The 17,361-nt window shown below is 42.3% G+C and overlaps 1 protein-coding gene across 1 annotated transcript in view; it reads left to right on the top strand.

The window, feature by feature from the left end:
- The window catches only part of cdc42bpb (CDC42 binding protein kinase beta (DMPK-like)), a 268,863-nt gene that overhangs the window by 143,833 nt on the left and 107,669 nt on the right, over nt 1–17,361 (top strand). The window contains exons 6-9 of the mRNA XM_068038967.1: nt 8,851–8,944; nt 10,104–10,304; nt 10,752–11,000; nt 13,062–13,141. Of these exons, the coding sequence (XP_067895068.1) occupies nt 8,851–8,944; nt 10,104–10,304; nt 10,752–11,000; nt 13,062–13,141 (624 nt within the window). The remainder of the gene's footprint in view (nt 1–8,850; nt 8,945–10,103; nt 10,305–10,751; nt 11,001–13,061; nt 13,142–17,361) is intronic.

The raw sequence follows: 17,361 nt of genomic DNA, 5'->3' as shown, positions 1-17,361 counted from the left end.
CATCAAGGACTGCGTCACGATTGAGAAGATCTCCTTCCAACGAGCGTTGACTGCCTCTCTCTCCTTGATCAGTGCCACTCCATTCTTTGCCCTCAGTGGGGTAGGTCCTTGGGCTGTAAATGGTCTTGACTGCGCTGAAGAATCCAGGCATGTCGTGGCTGTCAGCGAGTTGCTGTACCTCCTGCGCTCTTTCATCCCACCAGCTGTTCTTTAGGTAATGAGTTTTTTGTTGAACCTCTGCCTTCAATTGTCTGTATACCTGCTTTTTTTCCCTTGAAGTTTGGTGATGTTTCCGGTTTAGGAATGCCTTGCGCTTGCGATTTAGTATCTCCTGGTTGTTCTTGTCAAACCAGTCTTGATGTTTCCTGGTCAAGAAACCAAGAGTATCTTCGCAAGTGCTATTTATAGTAGCTTTGAGGGCAGACCAGGCATTGTGAACAAAACAATCTGTGGTTCCTGCTCATTGAGCGTCACCAAGTTGCTTGTAAGATGCTGCCTGAGTAGGTCTTCTCAGAGTCCTTGATACCATTGACATTGATTGTCCTGCGGCAGTTTTTTGGACTGGGTTTGTGGAGATAGTAGCTCTGATTAGGCGATGGTTGGTCCAGCAGTCATCGGCTCCTATCATGGCACGGTGATGTGAACATCCTTGCGGCCCTTCGCTCGGACAATGATATAGTCAAGCAGATTCCAATGCCTGGAGCAAGGGTGCTGCCATGAGGTCTTGTTTTTGTCTCTCTGATGAAATAGGGCGTTCATTATGATCAGACCATGTTCAAGGCATTTCGTCAGAAGAAGGAGTCCGTTGGAGTTGGCCTTTCCAGCACCTTCCTTGCCAATCACACCGTTATAAAGGTTTGTGTCCCTCCCAATTCTGGCATTGAAGTCTCCGAGGAGGATCAGGTTGTCTTCCTTGGGAACGTGGGACAACAAGCGATCAAGGCTGGAGTAGAATTCCTCTTTGGCCTCATCTGTTGCTTCTAGGGTTGGGGCGTACGTGCTGATGATTGTGGCATGCTGCTTCAGGCTTAGGGTGTGCCGGAGGGTCATGAGATGATTGTTTAATCCACAAGGGGGCTCACTGAGGCAGTCGGCTACTTCATTTTTTTATGGCGAAGCCAACCCCATGGAATCAGCGCTCTTTTGGTTTACCTTTCCAGAAGAAAGTGTATCTGCCACCTTGTTCCTTGAGCTGGCCTTCTCCTGCCGTGTCTCACTCAGGGCAGCGATATCAATGTTGTAGCGGCAGAGTTCTTGGGCGATGATAGCAGTACAATGTTCAGGTCTGTCGCTGCCGGGGTTGTCTGTGAGAGTCCTGATGTTCTAAGATTCTGAACTAGATCCCTGATCCTTAGATTAGATGATTAAATGAGAAAAATAATAACAGTTCTGACCACTAGGTTTTAGGTCTGGCAAAGGTGTCCCAGCTTTGTTAGTGTGAATGACTCTTGTGTTCTATTTGTAATAGCTCTTCCGAAAAGACCATGGAAAAAAAATCTATTTCATTCAGGGTCTGTTGGTTGCCTGGAGGTTGGAAGAAAGTTTCTGAATAAAATGATTTGCTGACATTCAGGCTTAACCATTAGGCTTGGTCAATGCTAACTTTATATCCAACAGAGAATAAAGACACAGTTTTTTGGTTCAGAAAATATTTTGTGTGCTAATGAAAATAATCTGATTGATTATTCAAAAAAGATGTTGGAAATCAGCCTGAATCATAACCAGGTTTCCTACTCATTGAGTGGGTAAATATAATGTTTGGGATGGCACTGTGATACACAGACCATGAAGATTCTAAACTTGATCCCTGCTGAATTAACTAATCTCAATTGACAGAGTCGTACAGCATAGAAACAGGCCCTTCAGCCCACCGCGTCCATGCCGACCATAATGCCTATCTATACTAATCCCACCTGGCTGCATTAGTTCCATATCCTCTATGCCTTGCTCATTCAAGTACCTGTCCAGATGCCTCTTAAATGTCGCTACTGTTCCTGCCTCCATCACCTCCTCAGGCAGCTCATTCCAGATACCCACTATTCTTTGTGTGAAAAATTTACCCCTTTGATCCCCTTTAAACCTCCTCCCTCTCACCTTAAATCTGTGCCCTCTAGTTTTGGTCACACCTATCATGGGAAACAGACTCTGGCTATCTACCCTATCAATGCCTCTCATAATCTTATATATCTCTATCATGTCCCCTCTCAGCCTCCTTCGCTCCAGGGAAAACAGACCCAACCTATCCAATCTCTCTTTATAACTCAAGCCCTCCAAACCAGGCAACATCCTTGTGAATCTTTTCTACACCCTCTCTAGCTTAATCACATCTTTCCTGTAGCGCGGCGACCAGAACTGCACACAGTACTCCAAATGTGGCCTAACCAATGTTATGTACACCTGTAACATGACGTCCCAACTCTTGTACTCAATGCCTCGGCCGATAAAGGCAAGCATGCCATATGCCACCTTCACCACCCTGTCTACCTGTGTTGCCACTTTCAGAGAACTATGTACTTGGACCCCAAGGTCTCTCTGCTCAAGAACACTCCCCAGGGACCTGCCATTCACTATATATGTCCTGCCCTGGTTTAACTTCCCAAGATGCATCACTTCACACTTGTCTGTGTTAAATTCTATTTGCCACTCCCTTGCCCACTTTCCCAGTTGATCTATATCCTGTTGTAACCTTAGACGACCTTCTTCACTGTCCACTATACCACCAATTTTTGTGTCATCTACAAACTTCCGAATCATGCCCCTTACATTCACATCCAAGTCATTAATATATATGACAAACAACAGAGGGCCCAGCACCGATCCCTGCGGCACACCACTGGTCACCGACCTCCAATCTGAAAAACAACCCTCCACTACCACCCTCTGCCTCCTATCACCAAGCCAATTTTGTATCCAATTTGCTAGCTCACCCTGGATCCCATGTGTTCGAACCTTCTGGACCAGTCTACCATGTGGGACCTTGTCAAAGGCCTTGCTAAAGTCCATGTAGACAACGTCCATCGCCCTGCCCTCATCAATCCTCTTGGTCACCTCTTCGAAAAACTCAATCAAATTCGTGAGACATGATTTCCCACACACAAAGCCATGCTGACCATCCCTAATCAGACCATGCCTTTCCAGATGCATATAAATCCTGTGTTGACATAGTTGACTTCAAGGCACCAACTTTGCTATTTGAGTTGAGATTAGTTAGCTCAAGGATCAGGGATCTAGTTTAGAATCTTGGGGCAGGAGAGGGTGTAAAAATTGGTTACAATTCCATCTCTTCTGTATCCAACAATACTCTGCTTGAAGTACTCCCACAATTGAATTCCCTACCTAACAGCACTGTGGGAGTATCTACACCACAAGTACTGCAGCGGTTCAATAAGGCAGCTCACCACCATAAGAAGGGCAGTTAGGGATGAGCAAGAAATGCTGGCCTTATCAGTGACGTTCACATCCCATGAGTAAATAAAATTTGAATTGATAACTTACTGTCCAACCTGATGTGAAGCATGGCGACCCTTGGGCATGGTACTAGAAAGATGCTATGTGAGGAAATGTACTGCAGCAAGTGTGGCGGTGAAAGTGGAATAAATGTAGAAAATTGTAGGAGAATTGAAACCGCTTTGACAAAATATAGTTCTGGAGAGGATTGAAAAGAATAATGAAAGATCTGTAATAACGACAAAGTGCTGGAAATACTCCGCATCTGTGGAAAGAGAAGCAGACTTAAAGTTTTAGGTCTGTGACCTTTCATCAGAACTGGCAAAGGTTAGAAAATAATTGGGTTTTAAGCAAGTGAAGGGGGGCTGATGTGCTTTGGTGTGGAAGAGAACAAAAAGGAAGGTATGTGATAGGGCAGAGGGCAGGAGAGATTAATGACAAAGATGTCATGGGGTAAAGGCAAAGAGTGTGTTAATGCTTGTGGTGAAAGACACCTTGCCCCCTTCCCACGGCACCTTCCCGTGCAATCGCAGGAGGTGTAATACCTTTTTACCTCCTCTTCTCACCATCCAAGGCCCCAAACACTCCTTCCAGGTGAAGCAGCAATTTACTTGTACTTCAATTTAGTATACTGTGTTCGCTGTTCACAATACAGTCACCCCTGCATTGGGGAGACCAAACGTAGATTGGGTGACCACTTTGCGGAACACCTCCGCTAAGTCTGAAAGCATGACCCCAAGCTTCTGGTTGCTTGCCATTTCAACACCATTTTAACCATGTCATTTTGGACAGAGCTGCTCATTACTCTGCCATTAACACTCATTCTGGACTAATGCTTTGTCTTTCACCACAAGCATTAACACACTCTTTGCCTTTGTCCCATAACATCTTTGTTATTTAATTTCTCCTGCCCTCTGCCCTATCACACACCTTCCCTTTTGTTCTCTTCCCCACCTACCCTCACCTTCACCTGATTAAAACCTAATTCTTTTCTAACCGTTGCCAGTTCTGATGAAAGGTCGCAGACCTGAAACATTATCTCAGCTTCTGTCTCCACAGATGCTGCCTGACCTGTTGCGTATTTCCAGCACTTTGTGTTTTTATTTCAGATTTCCAGCATCTGCAGTACTTTGCTTTTTATTTAATGAAAAATCTGTACTTTGGTTATGACATGTATTCTGCCTTTCCTTATTGGCAAAACAAAGCGTACCAGCCAGCATACTAGGAATAAAGACCAGGTATTTCAGACTCTCAGTTTTTGACATTTTACTACTGTTTACTACATCTGGCCTCACTGCAGGCAGGTTTTGCCATATATTTGCCTGTTTCCAATTATCTTTTCAAGGGTGGTGATCTTTTTTGTTTATAAATTATAGTCATAGCACAGGGGGAGGCCATTTGGCCCATTGAGCCCATGTCAGCTCTCTAGAGCAATCAGTCCTATTCCCCTGCTCTATCCCCGCAGCCCTCCAATTTGCTTCCCTCAAGTGCCCATCCAATTTCCTTTTGAAATCCTTCATTGTCTCTGCTTCCACCACCCTCGTAGGCAGAGTGTTCCCTGTCATTGCCGCTTGCTGCGCAAAAAAAGTTCTTCCTCACGTCCACCTCTACATCTCTTGCCCAAAACCTTAGTTTGTCCCCTAGTTCTTGTACTATCAGTTAATGGGAACAACTTCACTTTGTCTAACATATCTAAATCTGTCATAATCTTGTACCCCTCTATCAAATCTTCCTTCAATCTACATTGCTCAAAGAAGAACAACCTCAACTAACCCTGTAGCTAAAATCCCTCATCCCTGGGACCGTTCTGGCAAATCTCCTCTGCACCCTCGCAAAGACCCTCACATCCTTCCCGAAAGTGTGGTGACCAGAACTGGATGCAGTACTCTAGTTGTGGCCTAACCAGAGCTTTATAAAGGTTCAACATTACCTTCCTGCTTTTGTGCTCAATACCTCTATTTGTGAAGCCCCAGATCCCAATGCTTTGTTAACTCTCAATATGTCCTGCCACTTTCAAGGCACGAACCTCTGGATCCCTCTGTCCCTGTACACTCTTTAGAACTGCGCCACTTAGTCTATATTACAGCACCCTATCGCTTCTGCCAAAATGAATCACCTCTCACTTGTTCGTATTAAATTCCATCTGCCACTTGTCTGTCCATTCTGCTCGCCTATCTATGCCCTGTTGCAATTGTTTGGTATCATTCTTACTGTTGGCTGCTCCTTCAAGTTTGGTATCCAAGTCATTTTTATATATATATATATCAAAAAAAGCAGTGGTCCTAGCACTGAACCTTGGGGAACGCCACTGTCTTACCATCCTTCAGTCTGAAAAACAACCATTTACTGCGACTCACTGTTTTTGGTCTTTAAGCCAATTTTTTTATCCAAGCTGACACTGACCCTCCTATTCCACAAGCCTCAGTTTTGATAACCAGCATTTTATGTGGTGCTTTATCAAAAACTTCCTTAAAATCCATATAGATAACATCCATTGCTTTCCCTTCAGCCTTCTCATCATCAAAAAATTCAGTTAGATTAGTCGAGCACGATCTGCCCATTACAAATCCACGCTGGCTCTCCTTAATTAACTTAGACCTCTCCAAGTGCCTGTTGATTTTCTTTTCCCTGATTATTGTTTCTAAAACCTCCCCCATCATTGACCAGCCTGTTGTTACTAAGAATGACCTTGCATCCTTCCTTAACTAAGGGTGTCACATTTGCCACAGTCCAATCCTCGGGCACATTCCCCATATCTAGGGAAGATTGGAAGATTATGGCAAGCTCTTCTATCTCCACTCTCACTTTCTTTAACAACCTTAGATGCAAGCCATTCAGACCAGGCAACTTATCCACTCTAAGCATAGCCAGCCATTCCAGGACATTCTTCCTGTCAGTTTTCACCCCATCCATTACCTCTACCGTCTTCGCTTCTGATATTTTGTCAGCATCCTCTTCCTTAGTAAACATTGATACAAAGAACATGCAATACTAAATACATGCAGTATTCAAAAAAATATTAAAAAGTATAGTAACTAGAATGCTATGAGAACACAATGTGAGATGTTACTGTTCAATGCAAACTTGCATTATTAGTTTAGTTTAGAGATACAGCACTGAAACAGGCCCTTTGGCCCACCAAGTCTGTGCCGACCATCAACCACCCATTTATACTAACTCTACACTAATTCCATATTCCTACCACATCCCCACCTGTCCCTATATTTCCCTACCACCTACCTATACTCGGGGCAATTTATAATGGCCAGTTAACCTATCAACCTGCAAGTCTTTGGCATGTGGGAGGAAACCGGAGCACCCGGAGGAAACCCATGCAGACACAGGGAGAACTTGCAAACTCCACACAGGCAGTACCCAGAATTGAACCTGGGTCGCTGGAGCTGTGAGGCTGCGATGCTAACCACTGCACCACTGTGCCGCCCTATTGTTGAAGAAAAGGGAAATTAACCATGGAATCTTTGCTTTTGTTCTGTGAAAAGCATCTGGTCTTTGTTCTGTATTTTCAAATAGGCATGGACCTTTTTATTTTTCTACTCCTGAATAACACCATGATAATGAAAGCATTTCAACCACGTGTTTAAGACCTGTTGCTGTGACTTTCCAAAATTGGCCAATTCAAATAAGTGTTTCAGATGGACTTCATTTATTATTGTGCATGATAATCCTGGGTTAATTTGCTCCTGCTTTGATACTGCCATTACTTGTGACCATAACATTTATCAGAATTGATTTCCCTAAATATGGTCAGCCTCATCCTCTGCCAACACACAAGAGGAATAAATGGGTGTCAGTGCATTTACTTAAATTCATTTAACACAATGGCCACTTCTGATGAATCCTGATCCTCTCTTATAGTTCACAACTACGGTACACAGCAATTGGTAGATGTGTGAAAAATGTTGCATGTACCTCAATCTTGACAAGGACAGGGAAAACCATTGTTTTAGCATCAGCCATATTGATGGCAAATCTAATTCTGATTTATCTAGAAAAAAAGACTCAGTTCTGCTTTGCAGGCACAAGAAAGTATGGGGTAAATTTTCTTCGATGTTTGAAAATCAGGCAGATTCTACACTAGGCATGTGAATGGCTGCGTCAGGATACTGCCCACGCAGTGAAGATGAAAATTTATCTTTATCACATTTGGGAGATCCATTTGCACATGTGGAGGAATACAGGGCTGGCTTCAATAGCAGTCCTCTGGATAAAAGAGTTTGCTGTTTCATGCTGTAGACAAAAATAAAGAAAAATTCTGTACTTGAATCAAAATTGCTATTAGGAAGACAGAACTTGAAGTAGTTGTGCATTTATGAGCAACGAAACCCTTTTCAGGCCCAAAAGTTGACCTTTTGGTCCTGTGTTTTGCCTTGGGACTATACAGTGCCAAATAGTTTTACCGATGAGACAACTATCACTGCACATCAAAGTAATTCACTGAATGTGAGGTGCAATAAGATGTTTGGAAGATTTGATAGTGTACAACAAAAACATTAATTTAGGCTATCCTCCACTTTAAATGGCTTGTAGCCATGCAAGGAATACATTTTTGTGAAGGCATTTGGTTCTGATTTTGGCCTGGGCTGTTTACCCAGTATAGCTGAAGGTGCATTACATTCCAATAGTACAGGCTGAATTTGTATATATATAAAGCATATAAGAGAAGACGAGGGAAGTTCCTTCCTTTGATTCACCCTTTCCCTGATAGAGAAGGTACCGTTGCCTCTCCTTCGACCTCTTCAAAGCAGTACGAGCGAGGGATCAGGGCCTCTGAGTTAAAGGGTAACAAACTTGCATGATTGTGAAATAGTCCTTTGATGTCAACTATGTAACCATTATTTATATAGTCCATTTGTTTTTCCTTTAATGTTTTTGTTTGGCTGAAAGACTACCTGTCTATATATCGTGTTCTCTCATTTTTATACACATCAGTGTTGGTATCTTTTTATGTATATAAATAAGGGAACAGTTAACTGAAGGCACATTGATATTTCAGATTAATAATCAATATGTTAGTTTAAGAACATAAGAAATAGGAGCAGGAGTAGGCCATTTGGCCCCTCGAGCCTGCTCCACCATTCAATAAGATCATGGCTGATCTAATTGTAGCCTGAACTTTCTTGCCTGTCCCCCATAACCCTTTACTCCCTTGTAAGTCAAAAATTTGTCTAGCTCACCTTTGAATATGTTCATTGAACCAGCCTCCACTGCTCTCTGGGGTAGAGAATTCCAAAGGTTAATGACCCTCTGAGGGAAGAAATTCCCTTCCCTCCTACCCCCACCCTCCTAGCTCTTCAGCCTCTTCCCCCTCCCCCTCACCCCCCCCCCCCCCCCCCCCCCACCAAGAAAAACGCATTTTGGTAATTGTCACACTTTTTTTTACAGGGATATAAAGCCTGATAATGTTTTGCTGGACATGAATGGACATATACGTCTTGCTGACTTTGGTTCCTGCCTCAAGTTAATGAATGATGGCACTGTGAGTACTGTTACTGGAAAATTATTCTAGGTATATATTTGGAGAATTGCTACTTTGGAACAGTGTCTACTATGTATCCTAGTAACAGTCAGGAAATAATTGTATCGCAGAGCATGTATTATATTACAATATCTACTATACTGGAGCAGAGTACAAACAACGCTTCGCTCTTCTCAAACAAAGCATTGTCTGCAAAGTTTTGGTAATTTCCCAAATATTTTACTGTCGTTTTTTCTGGTAATCTTGACTAAATCTGTTTATTTCTTTCGATGTCTGGTTGTAATCATCTTGAAGCTCAAAACTTAACAATTTGTTCTGTCTTGTTATAAACATGACTTCCTATGGCAGATGCCTGCCAAACAGCAGCATTAAGAAGCTTCTGTAAAATCTTAGTTCAGAATTTCTCTTCTAATCTGATGAAAACCAGTAACTGTAGAGAAAGCTAATTTGATTGAGATTTTAATAAACATCGAATGGGTTGAGCAAATGAGAGAGATTCTGTGTTTTAAGTTTAGTTACACAAATGATACTTTACATTATGGTAATTGTGCAAACATCAAAAATTCACTCTCTCCACCACTGGTGCACAGTGGCAGCAGCGTGTACCATCTACAAGACTCACTGCAGCAACTCACCAAGCCTCCTTCAGAAACACTTTTCAAATCTGTGACCTCTACCACCTAGAAGGACGAGGGCAGCAGACACATGGGAACACCACCACCTGCAAGTTCCCTTCCAAGCCATGCACCATCCTGACTTGGAACTATATAGTCATTCCATCACTGTTGCTGGGTCAAAAGCCTGGAACTCCTTTCCTAACAGCACTGTGGGTATACCTATACCATATTGATTGCAGCGTTTCAAGAAGGTGGCTCACCACCACCTTCTCAAGGGCAGTTAGTGATGGGCAACAAATGCTGGCCTTGCCAGCAGCACTCGGAACAGATTTTAAAAAAAAGCTTTGTAATGACAACTAAAAGTCAATGCATTTGAATTTATAATGTTTGAGTAGACTTTATATATTAGTTGTCCCTTTCCATGAAACATCTGGACATAAATCTTTGAACCAATAACATTTTATTACCTGTGTCTTGCTGCTTAGCGTAAAACATTCACGGGGTATGCAGATTTCTGATGTGCTTTTTTGTCCCTTGCTTAGGTACAATCCTCTGTGGCGGTTGGTACCCCCGACTACATCTCTCCAGAAATCTTGCAAGCAATGGAGGATGGAATGGGAAAGTATGGACCGGAATGTGATTGGTGGTCTCTTGGTGTATGCATGTATGAAATGCTTGTTGGAGAGACACCATTTTATGCAGAGTCATTGGTGGAAACATATGGGAAAATTATGAATCACCAAGTAAGCACCACATTTTTAGGTTGATATTTTTTAAATGACTGGTGTAATGATTTAACCATAAGCCGTGAACCACAGAAGTTCACTTTGTAGAAGGAGGATGACTTTCTACCACTAAATATTGTAATATATTATGACAAGTTGGTCAAATGGTTACCATATGTTTTAATTGAAATTCTGGTAAAGTTTTTTTTGAGCATGCCATTAGGGGTTGTTCATTGTATCTTGTGCCCAGTTCTGTTTGTCTCTTAACTAGCTTTCTGATAAAAATGGAATGAAAACAATGTGTGCTTGAGAGAAAAGAAGTAAACTTTGCATCCAAGTTAATTTCGTTTTCAGGGAATTTATCTGTACAAATAGAGCTTACCTTGGCTGTGAAAAAGGCATCATTAATCTGCATTTGCTTTCCTGATGCTGTCAGTAACATCTAGTCTGCATCTTGTTTGACAGGAACGGTTCCAATTTCCATCTCATATCACTGATGTATCTGATGAAGCCAAGGATTTGATACAGCAGTTAATCTGCAGTCGAGAACATCGCATTGGAAAAAATGGAATGGAAGATTTCAAAAAACATTCATTTTTCAAAGGGATCGATTGGGACAATATTAGAAATATTGAAGCTCCTTATATTCCTGAAGTCAGCAGTCCAACAGACACTTCAAACTTTGATGTGGATGATGATATTCTCAAAAATCCAGTTAGTACTTCAGTTTTAGTGGAATACTAAATTAAGTTCTGGGATGCAACAGCCTAGAATAATCAGAATATAGCATCCAATAGTGCCATTTGACTATAGATGAGACATATATTTGATTTCTAGTTATTTCACAGAACTCCCATCTTTGCGATAGCTTTTTGCCCTCTCTTCCTCTTCCTTTGCAAATACAGTTTTACTTCCAAAATTCAAACAGCTGGAAGAGTCTGGCGAGCCCACAGACCTTCGCCATAACTACTACTGAATGGTTCATATAATGATCTGGCCAAGACCTGTCTAGATTCATTGCTGTTGGCTGAGCTTGTGACCTTCTGGAAGTTGAGGCTATTTTTATTGCTAGACATCCGGTTATTCTATTGACTTTTCTCCCTCAAAAAAATTCACATCCACCTGTAGTCACTTGATATACTTGAAATATGAAATTTTAAATATGTGATGCAACTAATATAATTTGAATAAGTAGAAATTCTAAAAACTTTTAGGATGATTACTATAAAATTAAATATCTTGTTATAACTATTTGTGAATCTAACCCTTGTTTTTCAGAAATGATTTATGCTTACTCCTTTAATTAGTCAAAAATGCAATTTTTGAAACAAAACCTGTTTGCAGAACACCAAACATTAGTTTTATCATATGAAATTCAGAAATGAAGGCTACTTGGTAACAAGAAAAGTAGAAGTGGAAAGTAATCCTATTCATTTTTAAATGAAAGTTTGCTTGTTTTTGATTACATCACACAACACTGTCACAGCCATCTGCATAGTATAACTCAAATATATACAATACATAATTTCACCATACACATACATCTTTGTCACTTTGTGCAACATTTCTGCTAAAAACAGTTTCCTTTTTTAAAAATGCAAATGCCAGGATCATGAGACAGCATTGAAATTTCTAACCTATGAAAGATGTCGATTTTAAATTCATAGATCAGTGCTAATCTTGAGAGCAGAAATTGCAGCACTTTCAAACAGTCAAAAGTTATCGAACTGAAGTAACCTCCTGTAATCACTAGTAATATGGAGATCTCCCTTCTTCACTCTTTCCCACCTGCCTCCCCCTCCCCACCAAACATCCACTCCAACAAAAATTACCTCAAAATTTCTCTAGGAAATGAACCAGCAATACTGCTATATCTTCAATCAAAAGCTCAGCCTCTCCTTTAAACCTTAGTACAACCCTGACCGTATTCTCTGATCTTTAACCAGAGAAGTGTAATTGGTCTTGAGAGAGAATCTGTTCATAATTTGGGTATAATTTGCCAGATTAGCAAGAAAATGCAGATTGGCATTAGTTTTAAATTGCATAAGAGAGCACAGATTCAAATATCTGAAAGGCAAATTTAAGACTTCACAGCAAATAATCAACTCTTGGCATAGAATTCTGGGTCGAATAGTGAGGCAGAAATTGCTCAAAAAAATCTTTTGAACAGTTGTGCGCTGTGATATGAGAGGAGAGAGGGGACTATAGGTTCTTTCCAGATGAATGAGCAGAGAGTCATCAGGGAGCTTTCTAATCCACATCCATCTTGTGAATTCCACATTATTCTTGGCCAAAAGTCGACTGGTTTCGACCTTGCATGAATTGCAGCAGTATTCCAGATTGGTTGTGAGAAGTGAATTCTGGAATTCTAATTCTGTGAAACCTGCTGCTTTCCCAATATCTTGCGAACTTAAAATTTGGGTTCCACTCAAGTTTGTAAAGGAATTCTAGCCTAGAACAAGGAGTAGATGTAGAGGGGTTTAGCCAACTTCTGTTTATTAACTTGTGCAACTTGCGCTTTCCCTAAACAATGGGACAAATCTATGCTTAAACTGACCAGACCTAGCAACCCTGTCCTGCACAAATAATCCGACTGTTCTAAGGGGCTTTAAGATGGACAACAGAATTCTTTTTCTACTTTTATCTCTACATATTAATTAACTTTGTCTCTTTATAACTACAATGTTGAGAAGTTGAGGTTAATTCAGCATTATCAAAATTTTTTGAATAAAAAAATCCTCAATTTTTACTTATAAATGTTTTTAATTATCCTAGGAATTGGTGCCTCCAGCTACTCACACTGCTTTTTCTGGACTGCATCTGCCATTTGTGGGCTTCACATTTACCACCAGCAGGTAGAGCAATTCAAGCACTTTCTATGAATGCTATGTTTGCTTTTTTGTTTAAGTGCATGTAGTAAACAATTCACTATTGTAACAGGTGGATCATACTGTATCTATTGTCTTGTTAAAAAGTCTTTGCTTCGTTTCCCATTCAAAATATTATTTATATGCTCTACAGTTGAAACAAACCACACCTTATTTATTTATTTTTATTTATTTAGAGTTACAGCACTGAAACAGGCCCTTCGGCCCACTGAGTCTGTGCCGACCATCAACCACCCATTTATACTACTCCTACATTAATCCCATATTCCTACCATATCCCCTCAATTCTCCTACCACCTACCGACACTAGGGGCAATTTACAATGGTCAATTTACCTATCAACAAAGAACAGTACAGCACAGGAACAGGCCATTCGGCCCTCCAAGCCTGCGCCGATCTTGATGCCTGTCTAAACTAACACCTTCTGCACTTCCGGGGCCCATATCCCTCTATTCCCTTCCTATTCATATATTTGTCAAGATGTCTCTTAAACATCGCTATCGTATCTGCTTCCACCACCTCCCCTGGCAGCAAGTCCCAGGCACTCACCACCCTCTGTGTAAAAAAAAAAAAAAAATTGCCTCGCACATCCCCTCTAAACTTTGCCCCTCGCACCTTAAACCTATTTCCCCTAGTAACTGACTCTTCCACCCTGGGAAAAAGCTTCTGACCATCCACGCTGTCCATGCCGCTCATAACTTTGTAAAACTCTATCATGTCGCCCCTCCACCTCTGTCGTTCCAGTGAAAACAATCCGAGTTTTTCCAACCTCTCCTCATAGCTAATGCCCTCCAGACCAGGCAACATCCTGGTAAACCTCCTCTGTACCCTCTCCAAAGCCTCCACGTCCTTCTGGTAGTGTGGCGACCAGAATTGCACGTAATATTCTAAGTGTGGCCTAACTAAGGTTCTGTACAGCTGCAACATGACTTGTCAATTTTTATACTCTATGCCCCGACCGATGAAGGCAAGCATGCCGTATGCCTTCTTGACTACCTTATCCACCTGCGTTGCCACTTTCAGTGACCTGTGGACCTGTACGCCCAGATCTCTCTGCCTGTCAATACTCCTAAGGGTTCTGCCATTTACTGCATACCTCCCACCTGCATTAGACCTTCCAAAATGCATTACCTCACATTTGTCCGGATTAAACTCCATCTGCCATTTCTCCGCCCAAGTCTCCAACCGATCTATATCCTGCTGTATCCTCTGACAATCCTCATCAGTATCCGCAACTCCACCAACCTTTGTGTCGTCCGCAAACTTACTAATCAGACCAGCTACATTTTCCTCCAAATCATTTATATATACTACAAACAGCAAAGGTCCCAGCACTGATCCTTGCTGAACACCACAAGTCACATCCCTCCATTCAGAAAAACACCCTTCCACTGATACCCTCTGTCTTCTATGACCGAGCCAGTTCTGTATCCATCTTGCCAGCCCACCTCTAATCCCGTGTGACTTCACCTTTTGTACCAGTCTGCCATGCGGGACCTTGTCAAAGGCTTTACTAAAGTCCATATAGATAACATCCACTGCCCTTCATTCATCAATCATCTTTGTCACTTCCTCAAAAAACTCAATCAAATTAGTAAGACATGACCTCCCCTTCACAAAACCATGCTGTCTCTCGCTAATCTCATTTGTTTCCAAATGGGAGTAAATCCTGTCCCGAAGAATCCTCTCTAATAATTTCCCGACCACTGACGTAAAGCTCACCGGCCTATAATTTCCTGGATTATCCTTGCTACCCTTCTTAAACAAAGGAACAACATTGGCTATTCTCCAGTCCTCTGGGAACTCACCTGTAGCCAATGAGGATGCAAGGATTTCTGTCAAGGCCCCAGCAATTTCTTCCCTTGCCTCCCTTAGTATTCTGGGGTAGATCCCATCAGGCCCTGGGGACTTATCTACCTTAATGCTTTGCAAGACACCCAACACCTCCTCCTTTTTGATAATGAGATGACTGAGACTATCTACACTCCCTTCCCTAGGCTCATCATCCACCAAGTCCTTCTCTTTGGTGAATACTGATGCAAAGTACTCATTTAGTACCTTGCCCATTTCCTCTGGCTCCACACATAGATTCCCTTCTCTGTCCTTGAGCGGGCCAACCCTTTCCCTAGTTACCCTCTTGCTCTTTATATATGTATAAAAAGCCTTGGGATTTTCCTTAATCCTGTTTGCCAATGACTTTTCATGACCCCTTTTAGCCCTCCTGACTCCTTGCTTAAGTTCCTTCCTACTTTCTTTATCTTCCTCAAGTGCTTCATCTGTTCCTAGCTTTCCAGCCCTTACGAATGCTTCCTTTTTCTTTTTGGCTCGGCTCACAATATCCCGTGTTATCCAAGCTTCCCGAAACTTGCCAAACTTGTCTTTCTTCCTCACAGGAACATGCTGGTCCTGGATTCTAATCAGCTGACGTTTGAAAGACTCCCACATGTCAGATGTTGATTTACCCTCAAACAGCCGCCCCCAATCTAAGTTCTTCAGTTCCTGCCTAATATTGTTATAATTAGCCTTCCCCTAATTTAGCACCTTCACCCGAGGACTACTCTTATCCTTATTATCAAGTACCTTAAAACTTATGGAATTATGGTCACTGCTCCGCAAATGCTCCCCCACTGAAACTTCGACCACCTGGCCGGGCTCATTCCCCAATACCAGGTCCAGAATGGCCCCATCCATAGTGGACTATCTACATACTGTTTCAAGAAGCCCTCCTGGATGCTCCTCACAAATTCTGCCCCATCCAAGCCCCTAGCACTAAGCGAGTCCCAGTCAATATAGGGGAAGTTAAAATCACCCACAACCCTGTTACCTTTACATCCTTCCAAAATCTGTCTACATATCTGCTCCTCTACCTCCCGCTGGCTGTTGGGAGGCCTGTAGTAAACCCCCAACATCGTGACTGCACCCTTCCTATTCCTGAGCTCCATCCATATTGCCTCGCTGCATGACCCCTCCGAGGTGTCCTCCCGCAGTACAGCTGTGATATTCTCCTTAACCAGTAATGCAACTCCCCGACCCCTTTTACATCCCCCTCTATCCTGCCTGAAGCTTCTAAAGCCTGGAACATTTAGCTGCCAATCCTGCCCTTCCCTCAACCAAGTCTTTGTAATAGCAACAACATCATATTTCCAAGTACTAATCCAAGCTCTAAGTTCATCTGCCTTACCTGTTATACTTCTCGCATTGAAACAAATGCACTTCAGACCACCAGTCCCACTGTGCTCAGCAACATCTCCTTGCCTGCTCTTCCTCTTAGTCCTACTGGCCTTATTTACTATGTCCTCCTCATTTATTTCACTTGCTGTCCTACTGCTCTGGTTCCCACCCCCCTGCCACACTAGTTTAAACCCTCCCGAGTGACGCTAGCAAACCTCGTAGCCAGGATATTTGTGCCCTTCCAGTTTAGATGCAACCCGTCCTTCTTGTACAGGTCCCATCTGTCCCTGAAGAGAACCCAATGGTCCAGATATCTGAAACCCTCCCTTCTACACTAGCTGCTCAGCCGCGTGTTTAGCTGCACTATCTTCCTATTTCTAGCCTCACTGGTATGTGGCACAGGGAGTGATCCAGAGATTACAACCCTGGAGGTCCTGTTTTTTAACTTGCAAGTCTTTGGCTGTGGGAGGAAACCGGAGCACCCGGCGGAAACCCACGCGGTCACAGGGAGAACTTGCAAACTCCGCACAGGCAGTGCCCAGAATCGAACCCGGGTCGCTGGAGCTGTGAGGCTGCGGTGCGCACCACTGTGCCACCCCTGCATGTCCTATTTAATCTAGTGTAAATTATACTGTGTAAATTACTCCCTTAGAAGGCTTAAACATCAGCATCAAATGGTAAAAGCTGATGGACTATTTTTATTGTAAGGAATATTTTGTTTTTTTGGTTAATTTTGGATTATTTTGGGCCTTTATCCACCAAAACTAATTTTCTCTTGAATGAAACTGACCTTTTGCTTCACGCTCATTCCAAAATTTCTGATTGAGCCCTTGATCAGTTTAGTGATGTGATCAGACATGTGCTGTTTAATTATACGTGACGGAGACATTCTAGTAAGTGTCAACCTTGGCCTAGTGAAAGCATTCTTCCTCTGAGTCAGAAGGTCACTCGTTCAACTTCTATTCCAGAGACTTGTGCACGTAATCTAGGCTGACTTTTCAGTGCAGTACTGCGGC

The sequence above is a fragment of the Heterodontus francisci genome, chromosome 9 (assembly GCF_036365525.1).
Source record: "Heterodontus francisci isolate sHetFra1 chromosome 9, sHetFra1.hap1, whole genome shotgun sequence".
Classification (NCBI taxonomy): Eukaryota; Metazoa; Chordata; class Chondrichthyes; order Heterodontiformes; family Heterodontidae; genus Heterodontus; species Heterodontus francisci.
Note: the sequence above shows the minus strand (reverse complement) of the source record. Positions and strands in the feature narration are given on the sequence as shown.